The sequence below is a fragment of the Leopardus geoffroyi genome, chromosome C2 (genome assembly GCF_018350155.1).
Source record: "Leopardus geoffroyi isolate Oge1 chromosome C2, O.geoffroyi_Oge1_pat1.0, whole genome shotgun sequence".
NCBI classification, from domain to species: Eukaryota; Metazoa; Chordata; class Mammalia; order Carnivora; family Felidae; genus Leopardus; species Leopardus geoffroyi.
In genome coordinates this window covers 48776767-48797090 of record NC_059333.1, presented here as the reverse complement: position 1 = coordinate 48797090, position 20324 = coordinate 48776767, and the positions used below count along the sequence as shown (strand labels likewise).

The window sequence follows — 20324 nt, the reverse complement described above, 5'->3', positions numbered from 1 at the left end:
AGTTTATTTATTTATTTTGAGAGAGAGAGTGTGGGGGAGGGGCCAAGAGAGGGAGAGAGAGAATTTCAAGCAGGCTATGCCCTGTCAGCGTGGAGTTCAGCACAGGGCTGGAACTCACAAACTGTGAGATCAAGATCTGAGCCGAAATCAAGAGTCAGATGCTTAATCAACTGAGCCACCCAGGTGCCCCTAGGCTTAAGTATTCTTAAAATGGAAATGGCTAGAGACTGAGAAGACAACTTGGTAATTTATCCTGTATCATAATCATTGCTGAGAATGACAATGACCATCTTACTATTTTGCAAAAAGCTTATTTCTTGCATTGGGATAAATTGGAGTTGCTGTATGTTAAAATAATTATTGTAACAAGGTACAATGTTTCATTAATGACTAAAGGTAGAAATCTCAGAGTTTAAAATTATTAATTTTACTATATAACATATGTTTAGGGATAGTGATAAAACAATATAGCTCATTTTCTGGATGTTCACAACTTGGTGTTTGTCCTCAAGCAAGAGTAATATTCATAATCTTGAAAACTAATATAAAAATGGAAAATCTGGCAGTTTATTAAAATTTAAAGATAAAGTTCCCTTATTACCCAGCTATTTTACACCTAGGTATTTATCCAAGAAAAATAAAAACATATGTGCACACAAATACTTGTAGCTTTATTCATAAGAGCAGCTTATTCATAATAAGGAAAAACTGGAAATAATCCAAATATTCATCAGCTGAGGCAATGGATAATCAAAATGTAATCCACAAAATGAAATGTTATCAAGCAATCAAAAGGAATGAACTAATGATACACCATGGATGGATGAATCTCATAAACATTATACCAAATGAAAACAGCCAGGCACAAAGACTGCATGTTGTATGAGTCCATTTATATTAAATTATCAGAAAAGCAGAAAGCATACCAATGGTTGCTTGGAGCTAAGGGCATACCCACTGACTACAAATTGATACAAGGGAATGTTCTAGATTGATGGAAATGTTCTCAAACTGGATTGTGGTGGATTTAGTAAATTATAAAAGTTTGCCAAAAATTATTGAATTTTTAAAGATTACTTATAATAGATGAATTATGGTGTGTGATTATATATACCTCCCAAAAGCCATTAAAAAATATTTGTGACAGTCACACACATTCTTTCCATAGGTCTATGAAAGTATTAGTTCTCCTTTTCGTATTTGAGGTGAATTTTGGGAGTTCTGTAAAAAATAAATATTGTCTGAAAACAAATTCTATAAACAAATTCATTTTCTGATTTATTTTCCCAAATTTTAATAGGAAGATAGTATTTTGTCTGGACGAAGTGTTAGAGATATTGAATATGGGGTTGAAAATGGATTCGGGAGTCTCTAATTAATCATAAAGAGGAGAAAAGTGAGCCCTTAGAGTGGACAGGTGACCCAGGTCAAACACAGTGAAAGGCAAAGTTGACGCCAGCACCCCTCTGTTGCCTCTACAGTGTATTAAAATAGGATGACTTACTATGAGGTCCTTAGCAAGTGGCACTTCCTAGAGCTTCCTGTCTCATGGCCCACTCTACCTTGTTCATGTGGCCTGATGATCTACTTGATCGAACTCTCATGATAGTTTAGCCATTTTCCTTTAGCTCATGGAAGGCTTTTGATGCTGTGAAATCTCAGACTAAACAGCTGTATATCATCAGCACTGGATATTTATTAACCAAACAAATTACGGTTCAATTAAGATTTCCAGTGTTTCAACAGCGATGGCAAATGAAACCATTTGTTCTAGCTACATCTCTTGTTTTTATTTGTGAGATTGGAAAAATAAATAAGTCAAAGCCAGATTTATTTAAGAAAGTTTTGTTACTGCTTGACAGTTTTTTACAAGATGGCAAAATTTTCATTTTTATTAAGAGTATTTCTAATTTCTCCCTGGGACAGTGTATTCACAATGGAAATATACAAGCTTGTATGTGGAGGATTTCTTACAATGCTGACAGAAGTTATGCATTTTCTGCTTTGTCCTAAAAAGTAATACTTTGATTTAACTTGATTAATGGAATTTAATGTACGTTGAAATTGGAGTTACCAACAGCAGAAAAAAAAAAAGAGTATTGGTCCTTTTGGAAAATTGACCAGTAGAGTAATAATAATTTGAATGACAGCTTTTCTGTTTTTTGGTATTGTTAGGATTGAGATTTTGAGATTGTTAGAATAAGCAATTTCTATTAATGACACATGTTTAAACGTATCCACTTTTGTCTCAGTGAAAATCATTCTTAGATATAGACTTTGTCGTCAAAAGAGGCTTACTTCTGCCTGTTGTTCCATTAGCTGGGAGTGAAAGGGAAAGATCTCCAAGATCTTGAGTATCAGCAACCAGTATTTAGCATTCTGGTGAAGATGAAATTATTAATGGTTTTGTCTGCATTTACTATTAATCATTTATTTAAGTCTTAAAAATAAGTGTGTATTATAAGTAAGAAAATGTTAATTTTATTTTCCTGGTAAATAGGATAATGTAAATAAATACCTGGAAAGAAAAATTATATATGTGTGTGTGTGTGTATATATATATACATATATATATATACACACACATATATATATGTGTGTATGTATATATATATATATATATATATATATATATATATATATATATATATGATTTCTCTTTATTCTCAGAGAAAACTTTACTACAATATAATCAACATTTTAAAATATAGTAATCTTCTGTACTGGTTAGTAAGGACATTGGGTTTGAGCTTGGTGTTAAGGAGAATAACCCATGACTTCCAGTGCTTTGATGCAGCCTCAGATGCAAGACCTTCTGGCCAAGCATCGGTAATTTCATGTTGTTGGAGCATTCGCTGCATCCTTGGGGTTGCAACTTTCTATGAGTTTGCTGTGGCTGAACCAAGAAAGATGGCATATGCAAATTTCTAAAGAAATTATGATTCCATGAAAGATTTTGAGGGGATGAAGAAGACTGGTATCTTTCCGACTGCAAAGTGATTTGGGGATGTAAAGAATTCCTTTAGGTTGAGTTCCATTGAAGTTTGTCACTTCACTTGTCCAGGACCTGTGTTCCTGAACTATGAAACATGAATATTGGGTTATGGAATAGTTTCTCTTGATAAATAAACAACTGACAAATAAAAAACAATAGTAAAGGGGCATCTGGGTGGCTCAGTCAATTAAGTGTTGGACTCTTTGATTTTGGCTCAGGTCGTAATCTCATGGTCAAGATTGAGCCTTGTGTTGTCCAGCTCTATGCTAAGCCTGGAGTCTGCTTGAGATTCTCTCTCCCTCTCTCCCTGACCCTCCCCTGCTTGCCCACATGCTTGCTTGCCTGCTCTTTTTCTCTCTCTTTCTCTCTCTCTAAAAAAAAAAAAATTGTAAATCAAGAGAGGTTGATACTCTTGAGACACAGAAAGATGTAAAAATGTTGATTTTAATAATTATCTGAATACTACTCAGTGAAAATAACAACAGAAACAACCACTGATACATGCAATAAAACTGGTAAATTTCCAAAACATTATGTTGAGTGCAAGAAGTCTTACATAAAAGCGCATATCATATGACTCAATTTCACTGAAGTCTCCAACAGGTAAAAGTAAACTATGGTTTAATAAAAATAAGAACAAAAGTTGTTTCTGGGAGGACGGAGTGGAAACAGACTGAGAAAGGGCACAGGAGATTTTGTAGGTTGACAGTAATATTCTAAATCTTATCTAGGTTTGAGTTACATAAGTGTATGGTATTTGGGAAAAAATCAGCCATGTAGAGATAAGATTTACATATTTCCTTATATGAAAATTTTATCTCCACAGAAAAATATAAATAAATATTGAATTCTGGTTAATGATATGCATACTGAAGTGTTGAGGAGTGAAGAGTACTGAAGTATAATTTATTTTGAAATCCATTAAGAAAAAAGATGGATTGATGGATGGATAGAGAGACAGATAAATAGGATGAAAGAGATATAGCAAGATTTAAATCATTGTCTCTGGATAGTGACTTATATGGGTGTGTACTGCACAATTCTTGCACGTTTCTCTGAAATTTTTTTATAATAAAATGTTAGCTCATTGTATTTCCCAGTCTTTAAATAGATTGGTTAAAGACATATAACCGATGGTAGAAGTCAGAGAAATTTTCCAAACATTATTAAACATTTTACCTTAGGAGTCTCCAGAAATTATAATTCTAGAAAACTCTAATTCACAGAGTTTATTCACAGATCAAAATATATGTAAAATTCTCATGATAGGAAACTTAACAGCATGGTGGGTGAAGTTCTTTTTTCTCCAATAGAGTGTATCTGAAAATCTCTTTCAAAAGAAATTGGGGCCATGAATTTTATTTTTGAGGCACTGAATTTCCAAAGAGTAATAATAGTTCTCAAACTTGAGTGTGCATCAGGATCACCCAAACAGTTTGGTAAACTACAGGTTGCTGCTTCCATCCCAGAGTCTCAGATTCTAGAGGTCTGGAGTAGGGTCTGAGAATTTCTTCTCCTCCTTCTCCTTCTCCTCCTCCTTCCTCTTCTTCTTCTTCTCCTCCTCCTCCTTCTTCCTCTTTTTCTTCTTCTTCTTCTCCTCCTCCTTCTTCCTCTCCTCCTCCTCCTCCTCCTCCTCCTCCTCCCCCTCTTCTTCTTCTTCTTCTTCTTCTTCTTCTTCTTCTTCTGTTTGTTTGTTTTTGAGAGAGAGAGACAGACCATGAGCAGGGGAAGGGCAGAGACAGAGGGAGACAGAATCCGAAGCAGGCTCCAGGCTCTGAGCTGTCAGCACAGAACCCAACGTGGGGCTCAAACTCATAAACTGTGAGATCATAACCTGAGTAGAAGTTGGACACCCAACTGACTGAGCCACTCAGGCACCCGAGAATTTGTACATCTAACAAGTTCCCAGGTGCAGCTGATGCTCTAACTGGGAGACCATTCTTTAAGAATCTTGGCATGGGGCCTATCCACCCTTCCATCAGGAGCACCTATTGCCATTACTCCTTACTTAAAATAGCAAGAGAATGTGAGCAAATCAACTCCAGGATTTTCATGAAAAGTCAGAAAAAGAACAAGAAGAGAAATGAGTTTTGTTAAGTCTCTTCGCCTATTTGATTTCCTATTTTTATTGTATGTACATTAAAAATAATAATTACTAAGAATATACTGGTTGTCTAAAGTGGCACAGGCAAAGTATTACAAAGTAGACTTTGAGATCTACTTCCCTACTTGCATTTGGCATATTTCCATGTAATAAAAACCATTTTTGTGTTAGTTTAACAAAACTAAGTACATCCTTTCTTTACCCCTCTCCCATCAGATCTAGAGCCCCTCTGCTATAGCCACATTGTACCAATTGTACGAATGATGCTGCAGTGAAATTGTTGACTTACCCATCTACCTGATTTACTAGATGCGACAGATCATAATTGAATGCGTATCACTAATGCCTCATATCTAGTAGTGAATGAATATATAAATGAAAACCAGATGAATGCAAAGACATATGTCCCAATGCAAATACAGAACTTATTTAGATTTTGTTGTTTGAAGTTAACCATGTCACTGCCCTCTTCCTTTATAGAAATATATGCTTATTGGTTGCAGGTGGTTGTCCCACACTATCAACACGTTCCAAAGTTTAACTTTTTAAAAATATTTACTTATTTTTGAGAAAGAAAGATACAGACAGACAGACAGACAAAGCATGAGGGGGAGATGGTAGATAGAGAGGGAGACACAGACTTGCAAGTGGGCTCCAGGCTCTGAGCTGTCAGCACAGAGCCTGACATGGGGCTTGAACTCACAAACCGTGAGATCATGACCTGAGCCAAAGTCAGATGCTCAACCAACTGAGCTACCCAGGTGCCCCCCTTTTTAAAAATTTTTAAAAATATTTATCTATTTTTGAGAGAGAGAGAGTGAGAGAGAGAGACAAACACACTCCAAAGTTTAAAGAGGAATTTTGGGAGACTTGGATTGAGGGTGTGTGCACAAGTGACAACTGTGTATGTCTCAGGATGAGATTTTTCCTTGAGAATGAAAGGCTGTTGACTTAAGCAGTCTATGAAAAGTAATTTTCCTGCTTGGCTGTTGGTTGGGTGACAAGGTAGGTAATGAAGTAAAATAATTAGTCCTGCTAAGAGGTGATGACATGTCAACATTGGCAGGTTCAGTCGGTCTCATTCAGTTATCCAGAGTCACCAGACAGTGAAGTATTGGCCTGAGGAATCAGGGCAATGGGAATTCCCACCAAAGGGAAACTGTGTGGTTGTTTTAGTTGAAATGGAGCTCACTTACAAGAACAGCTGGGCAAACAGATATAAAGTGCTCCGTTAGGAAGAAGGCATTTTCCCTCTCAGATTTCTGTCAAAATGGCATTTTCTTCTAAATTCAATAGCAAACATTCTCCAGGTATTGGATGACCATAATATCCTAATAAAAAGTTAACTGATTGACACCTGGGAGTTATGGCTCAGTGGGAATTGTTCAGGTGTGACTTTATAAAGGGAGCTCTTCACATGAGCTGGGACTTTTTATTTCCTGAGCTCTGAAAGCACATTTACATGCAGGAACATGTCTTCCAGTGGCAAACTCCCCACAAGGCGCTGGAGAGAGAACATGCTGTTCTGCTTGCACTAGAGCAGAGATCACAGAATGTTGTAGGTTGAGCATCCTGCTCACACTGATCATGTATGTGTAAGGTCGAGTTCTGAGTTTCTTTAAAGGCCCCCATTCCCATACTCTGGCATCTGTCCATGTGGCTTATGGTACTTTTACCCTACTTTTTCTCTGTACTTTTTTAAAAATGACATTTTTCTGAATATTTATAAAAGTCTTGCTTTATATATATCTGAACTATTTTCATGAAGATTTTTCCCCTTATGTTTTCAGATCTGAATTCACAAAACACAAGTAGGGATGCCTTCTGTTCGCCTCTAAAGCTGTGTGCTGTTAATTCAGCCTTTCCTGAATGCCCCAAATCTCTTTTCATCTGTTTTTCTTATTTAGATTCCTGATTCATCACCTGAATTGTATCTATTGAGTGAAGTAATTTCATTGGTACATTAGAAAGCACAATGTCCAAAATGTGGCTGAGCCCCTGTCTTCCTTACAGGTGGCATCCCACCACCCATATCCCTTATGGCCATTGTCAGCAGAATCAGAAGGCAGGGAAGATGGAAATCAAAGGCATGAAGGAAGAAGGGCAGAGTGGGTGGGAGCAGCTTGAGGCCTATGGGAAGAGTTTAGAGAACTTCAAGTTAGCCTTATAAAGTTGTAAGTAGCAATTATTTCTGCATGGTCTTTGTGAGTGGTTAATGTATAAGACCATAAATAAAAGATGAGTTGAATGATGCCATTTACAGTTTTGCAGTGCACAACTCAAACAACTGTCAGTGGTGTCCCTGTTTCCAGAAGACATGTTGTACAGCTGCTACATGTTTACTGCACACTAGCTGTTTGCAAGCTGTCATTAATTCTCTACTGGGCCGTGGTAAAACTTCATTCCCAAAGAGTTGGGAACTTCACTCCCAAAGAGAGTGACAGAGCTATGTGGGATTTTGAGAAGGAATTCCATTCTGGAGATCCAGAGCCTATGTTAAAATTATGGTTTGTATAATTTAGCATTACAGTTCAATTAAATGCAGTCTATGCCCCCAAATATGGTTTTTGGAAGTTTTTGAATGTGTTGTCAGATAGCAACTGCCCTGCTTAATACATAAACTCAAGATGGGACCATAAAGGCATTGGGATGTTTTCCACCTGCAATTCACTGTGTAAGAAGAATATAGAGTGCGTTTGAAACTTAGAATTGTCAGCTTTGGGAAGATAATAATGCCTAAAAAGGACTTGCTGATTTTATATATGTACCATTTATATAATGTGAATAAGAATATTAGGCACTATTAAAAGTACTTTCACCAGTGCTGTAATGGCAAGATGATTGAATGACCTTCCATCAGAGGAAAGTCTTTCATCTCTGAGAAAGGCTTATTACTCAGAGATGAGGAAGGTCATGCCATGCCCATGCTCTAGTGCCATGGTATCATGCCAGACAAGAGATTCAACCACATTGAATTACATAAGTAGTTTGCTTTGTTTTGTTGCTGGGTCATATCCCATTGTATGGATAAGCCATAATGTGTTTATCCATTTAACTATTGATTGACAGTTGGTTTGTTACCAGTTTGGCGCTGCTTTGACTATCTGCATACGAGGCTTCATACAGCTTTATTTTTCATTTCCTCCGGAAAAATACCTAGGAACGAAATTGATAGGTTATTTGGCAGCTGCCCAACAGTTTTCGCAAGTGGTTATACCACTAAACGTTCACATTCAAAATGTGTGAGGGCTCCAGTTGTTCCAAATCCTGTCTAACACTTGTTAGTGACAGTCTTTTAATTTTATCCGTTCTTGGGAGTGTGATATCTTACTGTGATTTTAACTTGCATTTCCCTCAAGACTAATGATGTTGACCAGGAGTTGGTAAACTATGACCTGGTAGACAAATCCAGCCAACTGCCTATTCTTATAAGTACAGTTGACCCGTGAGCAATAGGGGTTTGAACTGCACCAGTTCACTTATACACAGATGATTTTGACAAATACAGTACTGTAAATGTATTTTCTCTTCCTTATGATTTTCTGCAACTTTTTCTTTGCTCTGGCTGACTTTATTGTAAGAATACAAATATAGAATACATAGACAAAATATGTGTTAATTGACTGTTTATGTTTCCAGTAAGGCTTCCAGTCAACAGCAGGCAATGAGTAGTTAACTTTTTGCAGAGTCAAAAGTTAATGCAGATTTTCATGCATGTGGTGAGTCAGTGCCCCTAACCCCCATATTGTTCAAGGGTCGACTATGACAAACAGACACGTCCATTGGTTTACAAAGTGTTTGTAGCTGCTTTTGTGCCGCAGTGGCAGAGTTGACTAGTTCTAGCAGAGAGCAGTTGATCTACAAAACCTCAAATATTTATCATTTGACCACTTACAAAAAGCATCTGATGACCCTGGTGTTCAGCATGTGCTTGTTGGCTATCACATATTGTCTTTAGTGAAGAATCTATTTAAATCCTTTTCCCTTAAAAAAAGATATATTTTGTCTTCTTATTGAGTAGAAAGAATTCTTTTAAACATTCTGAATTCAAGTTTTTAAATAGACATATTGCAAATACTTTCTTCCAATTTGTAGTTTGGCTTTTATTTTTCTTGTTAGTTCTTTTAAAGTTCAAAACTTTAAAAATCTGATCCAATTTAATTTGTCAGTTTTTGAAATCTATGCTTTATCTGTCATATCTGAACTGATGGGAATTAATTTTATTATTTTGACATCTTAGAAAATTGACTCTGTATAAAAAAAGGCACTAAATAAGTTTAGGGGTTGGCAGTATAAATGGAATGTGTGTAACAAAAGAGAAACATACTATGGGTGATAATCAAGCTTGTTCTTTTAGTCCTGAAACAATTGAGTCATTATTCTTCTAAATATAATTTATTGCTAAATTGGCTAACATACAATGTGTACAGTGTGCTCTTGGTTTTTGGGGTAGATTCCCGTGGTTTATTGCTTACATACAACACCCAGTGCTCATCCCAACAAGTGCCCTCCTCAATATCCATCAGTGTGCTCTTGGTTTTTGGGGTAGATTCCCGTGGTTTATTGCTTACATACAACACCCAGTGCTCATCCCAACAAGTGCCCTCCTCAATATCCATCACGCATTTCCCCTCTGCCCCACCTCCCCATCAACCCTCAGTTTGTTCTCTGTATTTAAGAGACTCTTACGGTTTGCCTCAATTGGGTCATTATTGACATCAGTATTATAGCTATTTTTTTTTATTTCATATCTTATAGAAATTAATGTTGATCTGGTTTTTTCCTAAATTTGCAATTTAGAATATTTCTGATCTCATTAGTGTTTTACAACACTGAGAGCATATTTTTTTGCTGCTACACTAATAAATAATTTTTACTTTAAATTTTTTTTTCAACGTTTATTTATTTTTGGGACAGAGAGAGACAGAGCATGAACGGGGGAGGGGCAGAGAGAGAGGGAGACACAGAATCGGAAACAGGCTCCAGGCTCTGAGCCATCAGCCCAGAGCCTGACACGGGGCTCGAACTCCCGGACCGCGAGATCGTGACCTGGCTGAAGTCGGACGCTTAACCGACTGCGCCACCCAGGCGCCCCAATAATTTTTACTTTAAAAAGAGAACTTTAGTATCAATTTTCTCTTAAGGTGATTTAATCAACTTGGCTAACTACGTATCAAACTTTAGGCCACATTCTGAAATATTTTAGAAAGTATAGGATAACCTTAAGATAGCCTAGACATAAAAGAATATATCCTGTTGAATGGGTTGGAATGGTAACTCCTTTCTCACTGAACTGTGTCTGGATGTTTATAATAGTTTAGCTAAGTACCATGTGTTTGGGCTATGTTTCTTGACAAAGCTGAAACTGACCACAGCCACGCAGAACTCTGGGGTCAACACTAAATGCCTGCTCAGTACCTGTGCCTATAGCAAAGCAACCTCCGGTTGATCCAGAGAGTTCTCTGAGCTTACAGTGCTCCACCTTTTGTCTGGTGTTCTTATCTCAGTACCTCCTAACTGATTTTAATGCCACAGGGCATGTATTTACTTTTAAAAATTAAAAGAGGATTAATTCTAATTTTATTTTGAAAGACTTTTTTTTTTCTTTTAGTATTTCACAACACCCTTTTGAACTATTTGGAGATACTCTTGGGTGTTGCAAAAAGAGGATTAGAAACAACTGTTCTAGATCCAAGGTTCTACTTTACCAATATGCAATCTTTTTTCTCAACCATACTGGTGTTGTTTTCCTGGAATGTTCACATTCTTTATTTTGTCTCACTCTTCATTGGCAGAGGCTTTATTTCTCGTGTAAGATACAATAAAATGTTCTTCCAAGACTCTTACTTCTCTGTACTCCTGGACTTTTCTGGGCAATATATATGCCATTTTACTTATAAATGTTTTCCTAGTTAAGCTTATATCATGTTCTATTATTTTTCTGTTAACTCTACCTTATGTCATTCACCAGAGGTTTTCATACAAACATTGAAAGATAACTGTCACCACAGGACTGTGTTCCAAAGCATTTAATTAGAGTTACTCAGAATGACGCCTAATTTATCAAAGGTTAAAAATTATTATAGGATGCATGGAGATATACCCTAAAATATTGGGGGATATTGTCCAGTAGTATAAAATTGAATACTAGTCCAAACATTCATTTGAAGCAAAGCTTGACAAAATTAATCAGATTGAAAGGGCAAAAAAGGTTAAACTCTTTGCTGAGCACTGAAAAGACCAATGGTGTAGTAACTCAATGAGCGAAGGCATGTAAGGAAGACAAACCAAAGATAGAGGGAATCCATACTGCGTGACAATGTGAGCATAGGTGAAGGTGCATTGCAGAATGTGAGAAGATTATACTGGCCAAACAGAAGTAAGATAGGTTGAAAAGTAACAAAGGAAGCAGTAATGTGTGCCAGGGTAATTATAAGGGACTTGAATTCTTAGTTCCAAAGAAGGAACTGAGATGATCGTCTCAAAATACCATGTTTGTGATGCTGCTTTGAGGTCAGATTTGTCTGTGTGCATCTCTCTTTCTTTTTCAGGACTTTTAAAAATTTAGCTCCAGAGAGTAGGGTGAATTAGAATTTTGGAAAAAGTTGGTCAGCTAAATGCCAATTCGTTCAAAGAGTTACATGATGTTGATATATTTGCTGGCATATTTGCAAAAGGGAGAAAGACTGGAGTCATGAAAATTCCTGTGCAGAGGAAATGAGAATAATTCCACCTTGTCAGTTGGTAATTCTGTTTACAGCCTTCTTTTTCCTCACTTGGTGCAGCCATCCTTTCCACTTTCCAAGTGGAAGAGGCCCATCAGGCCAAAATGTATGAGCAAAGGTCTGATGTGATGATGCTGTGAATCTTGGCCCTTAGTCAAACATGAATGCAGCCTAAGTACAGTGAGATTCCTTCTTCTTTGCTTCCCAACAAGGGGTTGGAAATAGGCCAGTGGGTTTTGATTTGCTGTGGGACCTGATAACCTTCTAAGGTAGTAGTATATGTCCTTGACTGATATTTGTTCCATTCCATTGAGCAGGATGGATCTAGGCACATAACTAAAAAGGGAAAATTTGGCTTGGACAAAATCTATGTTATAGCTAAAGTATAAACCCCCTTATCAAAATCTAATGAAGTTAGGACAAAACATCAGCGGTTAGCATCAACTTGAGTGTCATGGTCTGGGTGTTGGGGTCACCCCTTACTCTATTGGGTAATGATGAAGTTCTCAATGGCAACAGAGCAGGAAGTGCCACTTAGTGAGAACTGAGATCCAGTTTTGACCCTGCACTTAACTTGCCAAGTGACAGAGGAGTGGCTGCCCTCAATTTAGTTGTTTGTGCTACGAGAGAATTGCACAAGATGAGCTAGACTAGATGAGTCTTCCTTGGACTTGAGATAAGCCACCCAGTATCTCCGGGTTTCAATTTTGCCACAAGTATAGGAATAGCAATTTGAGATTCTAGAAGTTTATAGAAATTTTATCAAATTCTTAGGAAGTACAAAGTTCTATGTACATATGTAAAAATAGTGGTACTGGCTGGTGAGGTCAGAGAGTGGTTCCCACAACCTGGTATCCAAGAAGGGGCTGTCTTTATTTTTTCAAAGGCCTATTGGAATCCTTTTATGTAGCTATATTGAGGCATTCCAGGCTGATTTTGACTGGGATAGTATAAATTTAGTGTAATGACTTTGGGAAGCCCATGCTGTTCAGAGGTGCTGACTGGTGTTAATGCAATATAAATCTTTGATTTGTGAGAAATAGAATGTGGATTACTAAATTAATAAATGCAATCTTTCCCGTGGGCAAAATATTTTGGGGAAAAAAAAAGAAATCTCTATGGAATAAAGAAAGAAAATAATTGAGGTCCACACTCTCTTATCTTAAAACCCTTGGGGCCAGATATGTTTTAGAATTCAGAAAATCTTTGGATTTTAGCAATGTACTAGGTTATCTAGACCAGATATTAAGTAACCTCTTCAGCAGGGCTTGGCCAGCACCCCTTAATTAAACATACTACCTTTCCTACAATTAAACATGTGAATAGTCACGCAGACTAGTCAGTAAGATTTAAGAAAGAAAGACTCAGTGGCCTCATTATGGTTCAGATTGGGTTTTGTTACCAAATAAGTTTAACCTAAATCTACAAAAAACCTTACAAAGTGTTTTGGATTTCTGAACTTTGGCTAAAAGGTTATCTATGGCCTTCATTAAGTAACAGATTATTGGGGCGCCTGGGTGGCTCAGTCGGTTAAGCGTCTGACTTCGGCTCAGGTCGTGATCTCACTGTCCGTGAGTTCGAGCCCCGCGTCGGGCTCTGTGCTGATAGCTCAGAGCCTGGAGCCTGTTTCAGATTCTGTGTCTCCCTCTCTCTGACCCTCCCCCATTCATGCTCTGTGTCTCTCGGTCTCAAAAATAAATAAACATTAAAAAAAAATTTAAGTAACAGATTATTGAGCAATTACTATGTGCCAGCTTAAGATAGTGCCATTTGCAGGACGCCTGGGTGGCTCAGTTGGCTGAGAATATGATTCTTGATTTTGGCTCAAGTCATGATCTCACAGTTCATGGGATGAGCCCCTCATCAGGCTTTGCACTGACAGTGCAGAGCCTGCCTGGGATTCTCTGTCTCTCCTTCTCTCTCTGCCCCTTATTCATGTGTACACCCTCTCACTCAATAAATAAATGAAACATTAAAAAAAAAAAGATAATGCCGTTTTCACTAATCTTTGTAAACAACCCGTCAAAGTGGACATTGTTATCCATGATCCATAATTTTCAAATCAGGAAATTCAGGGTCAAGTACTTTCAGGGAGTGGCCAGAGGATACATCAATAACTAAGTTGCAGAACTGGGATTTGAACGAGGCTCCTTCTGGCCCCAAAGACAAAACACCATGTCGTTTACTCACGGCTTAGTCAAGACCTCTGGTTAGTGTGATGATCTGCCACTATTGCCTACACAGTTAAAAAGGAAAAAAAAAAAAAGCCTTGAAAATATAATTAAGATTTTTCTCCTCAGTCTGCACAATCTCTCTGGGAAAGTTCATCAAATGATTATTTAGAAACTGACAACATCCAGGTGGATCTGTGTTCTTTTCCTGAGCATCACACTTGAATATTCAACTTCCTGCAGAGCATCTCCATGCAGTTGTCTCACTGACCCTACCGGTTCCAAATAGAACTAAAGGTTTTCTCCTTCACCTGTCTCTTCTTTCAGAACTCCCTATCCTCCCATCTCAGGTACCCTTAAGCTGTCTCCCGGCCCTCACTCCTGTCCCTTTGTTTCCATCTCTATTAATCACTGAATTTTGCAGGAATACAGCTGGAGGGCAGCATTGATGAGGCTGGGTATTTTCAAAGCGCAGTAGCTAAAATTACTAATTAGACATTTCAGATCCTTTGCCCATTCCGACAGTATGTATAAAATGAAGGTTTTGACTAATTGTGGATAACCAAAATAGCCTTAAATACCATCTACCTGCTCAATAATAAACTACTAAATATTAAGCCCTAAGATTTTCCTTTGTGTTCTAGACTGCTTTATACGTTATTTAGTTTGGGTTTGGGGATCTCAAAATTACCCATGTTTTAGCCGGTTAGGTGGGTGTGTCAGAATATTGGTTAGCTACGTAGACCGCGTGCTTTCTAGCGACAATGCCTGTAACAACTAACCTTTGCTCCAAATTTGCTCTGGGTTGCTACATCAGTGAAATAATAGCCTGGTACTTTTTTGTTGCCATCTTTAGGTAAAAGGCCAAACCTGAAAGTCCACATCAATACCACGAGTGACTCCATCCTCTTGAAGTTCCTACGTCCAAATCCAAATGTAAAACTGGAAGGTTTTCTCCTGGGATATGGCAGCAACTTGTCACCAAACCAGTACTTCCCTCTTCCAGCAGAAGGGAAACACACGGAGGCCGTGGTCGGTAAGATGTGTGGGTTTCAGGCACGGGAAGAAGACAGGTCGCAGGTAATGGGCACAACACGAAATAGAAATCTTGAAGGCAGGCATCCTTTCTTCCATTCTCAGCCAAACCAAATGCCAAAATTACAAATTATCTTCATAATTGTTGTAATGGATACAGCACAGTTCTTTACATGAGAAAATATGGAATGCGTACTCTGCGTGTACTGTGGAAATAATCAGCTTCATTGTCACTATACCGACAATCCCTGACCATAGAACTTAAATTGCATAGGAAAAAAAATGAGCTAAAATGCCTCGTTTTAGCCTGTTTGGATCAATTTTTCTTTCTGTTTTATCTTTACATTCTTCTGGTGGAAAATAGAAACTAGAGCTTTCTGGGCATGTCTTCATGAGAAGCTACCCTTAAAAAGGAAAAGAAAATATATTACATTTTTTAAAAATTATAGCATATTTCAGACAAAAAGATTAAAAGCTTTTACATGGATTATAAAATGTTACATTTCTTTGAAAATGTTTTTAATCCCATTAAAATGTAATTTGAGGATGTAAGCATCTTTAAGCCTTATTCAGAAAAATTATTTGCACATAAAACCTTTTTAAAGATAAAATTTTTAAGAAGGGGATTATCTATCATGAATGCCTTCAAAGGCTTTCTGAACAGTCTCAGATGAGATTTGTATTTTGCTCCACTGCTAGGATTATTGCTAAAGAGCTTTTGCATGAAGTTCCCATGTTTAACCATGTATTTGAACTATCGTACATCAGATCTGGCATTCATGCATATACTCGAGGAACGTTGCATAAATATTTTTGTTCGTTCTTCACAGAGAAGTCTGTTGTACTTTACAATCAGACAGGAGAGTAACATTATTAATGAAATGTCTAGACTAGATTTTACCTAAGATAATTGTTTTAAAGCAAACACATTACACTTTGTTGCCAAAAAAAAAAAAAAAAATTGAGAATTACGCACTTTTGACAAATGTTACAGCACTAACCTTGGATCATACAAACCATAAGGAATTTGAAGTTTTGCAAATATTCCCTCACCACATTCCCTCTTTACTACAAAAGGTGCCTGGAAGCTGTATACTCACTCTCGGCACAAACGGAAGCAGGTCTCCTGACCCTTTATTTATTAAGTATTGGAAGTAATGCTTTATTTATGATAGTTTTTCCCCTTTGTTCTGTAGATTGAGAATTTGGTCAGTTGAAAAGTTCCTTTTCATAAGAGGTGAAAGACTTTCAATCTTAAAAAGATAGAAGTCAGGTTGCTAATGAAAAATATGTGCAGAAAAGTAAAGAAAATTTTCTATTATAAATATACCAAGCTTTCAGTAGCTCAGTGATGAGGGATAATCAAAAGGACAAAATATACTTTTATTTATTTACTGTTGTTGTCATCCTTTGGAATTTTTTATTATGGAAAGTTCAAACATGTAAGGAGGGCAAATATAATGACCCTCATGTTTCATTATGTAACTTGAATACATATCACTGTTTTGCTCTCGTGTTCTATGTATTCTTCATGTACACCATTTTTTTAAATTAGATTTTAAAGCATACCTGGATGCCATATTTTTAAAACTGTGAACACTCCAGTATGCATCTCTAACAGATAGGAAATATTTTTAGTAATGCCATGTCTTTATCACATTACAATAATAATTTTACAAAATCATTTGCTGCCTAGTCCATATTTAAATTTCTCTGGTGGTCTTAAAAATGCCTTCTTAGAGTGGTTTCCTTTTTGAATGAGGATCCAAACAAGGTATACTTGTTACATTTGGTTATTATGTCTCCTAAGTCTCTTTCACCCTTTCTCTACTCCCTTTTTAAGTGTTATTGATTTGCTGGAGTACTTGCCTCCTTCATCCTGGTCCACATTCTGCATTTAACTGGTTGCTTCCATTCTGTAATTTTTAACTGGTTTCTCTATGTCCTACATTTCCCGTGAAAAAATATGCAGATTTGGAAGCTGCGTTAAATTTAGATTCAGCTTGTCTGGGGAAATAAAACTTTATAGATGGCACTGAGTATTTCCTAAACCTCACGAAAAGAGGTACATAAATGGCTGGCATCACGCTTAGTGATGTTAAGACTGGTGTGCCTGGGTGGTCTCAGTCTGATCCCTCCATTATAAAATTCACCATCAAATTTTCACTTAATAGTTCTCACATCGATTGATGATTATTGCCCAGCTCCATTATTTCGTACGGAGCTTATAAAATGGCAATTTTACATTCTAGATACATTCTAGATATAACCTAATTCAGTTATTCTTTCTTCATTTTTTTTAGCTTAAATTCTACAATAAAGAATTTTTTTATTTTTAAAATTTTCCTAATATACTATTTTTAGGAAGGGCAGGATAAATTCTCATTGTAATAAATTGGTGCTCTGATAATCTCCAGTTGTGACCTATAATATTGTTTTATGATAACTAACAGTGTATTGATTTCATATTTTTATATTTTTAAAGTTTATTTTTGAGAGGGAGAGAGACAGAGAGAGCGCCGCCACCAAGCAGGGCAGAGAGGGGCAGGGAGAGAGGGCGACAGAGGATCTGAAGCGAGCTCTGTACTGACAGCAGAGAGCCCAATGGATGTGTGAGATCAGACCTGAGCCGAAGGCAAACGTTTAACTGACTGAGCCACCCAGAAGCCCCAACTGTTATATATTTAATGAGGTTTAATCAGTATATCCCTTATCCCACCCTTATGATCCTTCTCATTAGCTAGTTTGCTTATGGTTGGCTGTTTACCTTGGTTCACTATTGAACTGTGAATTTCTTGAAGTCAGGGTTTATGTTATTCTTTGGTTATTCATAGCAGAATGATTTACATTGAATACATAGGCAGTAATGATTGTGGCCCTGGATTGAATAGACTCAAGTTCTGTGTAGAATATTTAGCCTGGAGGAGGCCAGGAGAGTTAGTCTGATTTAGGCCCTTGTCATCAGGCAAGTATATTTCTAAGCCATCTCGGGTAGATAAAATATATCACTGTGTATCTTAAAGATCTCTAGGGACAAAGATTCCAAAACATCTCCTGGAAGGCTATTCCATGTAGCCCTTTTAAAACTTTTACCTCATCCTTTAGATAAATGTGTTCTTTTTATAATTTCCTTTCCTTCTAGTATTCTAGTGGAAGAGAAAAAAAGTTCCTCTTCTTTCCCTTTCCATCTTTCTTTCTGCCAAAGGATCTGTGTGCTTCTGCTTTGATTACTTCAAAATGAACTTGCATTTCCAAGTTACATGTTATTCTGTGGTTGCGTAAGTTTATTACTTAATCGTCTTTCCTAATGATTGAATTTATGTTAATTGCTCCTAATTGATGAAGCAGCTATTAGTTTTTTATTGCTGCTATAACAAATTACCATAAGTTTGGTGACTTAAAACATCACAGACATATTATCTTACAGTTCTGTGGGTCAGAAACCCAACGTGGCACTCTCTCTCTGGGGTGAAATAAAGGTGTGGGCGGGGGTGAAAAGTCTTCCAGAGGCTCTGAGGGAAGAACTGTTTCCTTGCGTTCTGCAGCTCCTAGAGGCTTCCGCATTCCCCTTCCACCTTCCAACAACAAAAGTGAGTCAACTGCTTCTTATTCCACAACGCTCTGAATTCATCTTCTGCCTCCCTCTTCCACTTTAAAAGATCCTTGTGATTATATTGAGCCCAGCTGGATAACCCAGGATGCTTTCCCTATTTTAAGATCAGCTCATTAGCAACCTTATTTATATCTGTAACCTTAATTCTCCTTTGTCATGTAACCTATTTACAGGTTCTGGGGATTAGGATTTGGGCAGACTTTGAGGGAACTTGATTCTGCCTGCCGCAAACTGCCATGTTTGATATTTGTGTCTCTCTTATTTGTGCCACCAGTTTATTGTATGATCATTCTCAATCCTGTTCATCTGTAGAATAGCAATAAAATCTATTTTCCACAGATGTGATGTGGGTGCATTAGTGAATTCAAGAGTGTAAAGTGATGAGTTGAAATCCCTTGAGTGCAAGCTGCTGTACAAGAGCAAAGCATTATTGCTTTGTGAAAAGAGCGTAACTTACAGCCTCTCCTCTTACTTTCTTCTGTAATGAGATAGTAGCCTTTGTCAGTTGCGTTGATCTACATGAAAACAGATTAACTTATTTTCATTTTCCAAATAATGTTAAGTGCCACATTGTGACATGTTTCATTTGTTTGATATGTTGAAAAGAGTCCGCCATGGAAATGAGAAGCTGTTGATCATTCAGAAATACTCAAGTTAGCATTTAGTGACCTGTGGACTAAAACTCTCTTACTAAATAATCATTTACAAGTATTTCTATATTTATTTTAATAGTGGTCTCTCTTATCGAAAGAGGCATTTTCAGAAGTTACATACTGGTCTTAAGTGTAAAACTAAAAAACAAAACATTCCCCTTTGCTATTTATTCATATAGAACTTCTGCAGAAAAATTTATTTCATCAAAATCTTCTAAGATTTTAGTATATTAATTGGAGCCATGAAAAAAAAAAGGTAGTATTTTGCCAGGGGACTATTCATACATATTAATGGCCATGAGAGTGCTGCAATGATGTGATAAAACATGATTCACATTTAGAAGATCTAGGTTCCTATATCCTTTTTTTTCTTAAACCCATCTCATAAAAGTTCTCATTTCTGGTTTCCACATCCAGGCATTGCTTTGTCACTTTTAGTGCTCAGCTGTTGGTAATTTTACAAACATCCAATAAAGTAAAATATGAGAAGTTTTTGATATCAAATCTTTATAGACTCACACTTTCTGATGTTTTCCTGACATCTACAACTATAATCAATATCACCTGGGAAGGAAAGCGTTGTATCCTATCACTTAGGTAGTGCACGTTAAGGAGTTATTTCAGTACCCTTAGTGCAAAAAAAGCTTGAATTGAAAATAAATCATATAGTTATCACTACCACAAATTCTGACTAAAGCATCTGTCTTCCAACCAGGTGTTGGGACTCAAAGGGATTTAAGAGGGCAAATTCCCTGTCCTGTTCTCACAGCTGCTAACTCTTCCATTCACTGCTCTTATAGGGCGTGCTTCTCTCCAGTAGTCAGGGGTTTTTCAGTCTCTCTCCCTCATCGCCATCTTGTTCCTTGCTCCTTAGAGTGGTTTCTGGGTTAGTTAGGGGAGCATACAGTGCTAACTGCTCCGAAGATGGTCTGCACTGCAAAGACCTTGGCGCAGAAGGCTGACATGTGCTTTCTAGGGAAGATACACGTCTACCCAGAGAACCAGTGTGACGTGGGGTAAGGTTATGC

The 20324-nt window shown here is 37.2% G+C and overlaps 1 protein-coding gene across 50 annotated transcripts in view; it reads left to right on the top strand.

Moving 5' to 3' along the window:
• LOC123610790 (ABI family member 3 binding protein) overlaps nt 1–20324 on the top strand; it is a 265188-nt gene that overhangs the window by 50570 nt on the left and 194294 nt on the right. For all 50 annotated transcript variants that reach the window (XM_045501843.1, XM_045501842.1, XM_045501847.1 and 47 more), the window contains exon 2: nt 14852–15031. In XM_045501843.1, the coding sequence (XP_045357799.1) occupies nt 14852–15031 (180 nt within the window). The remainder of the gene's footprint in view (nt 1–14851; nt 15032–20324) is intronic.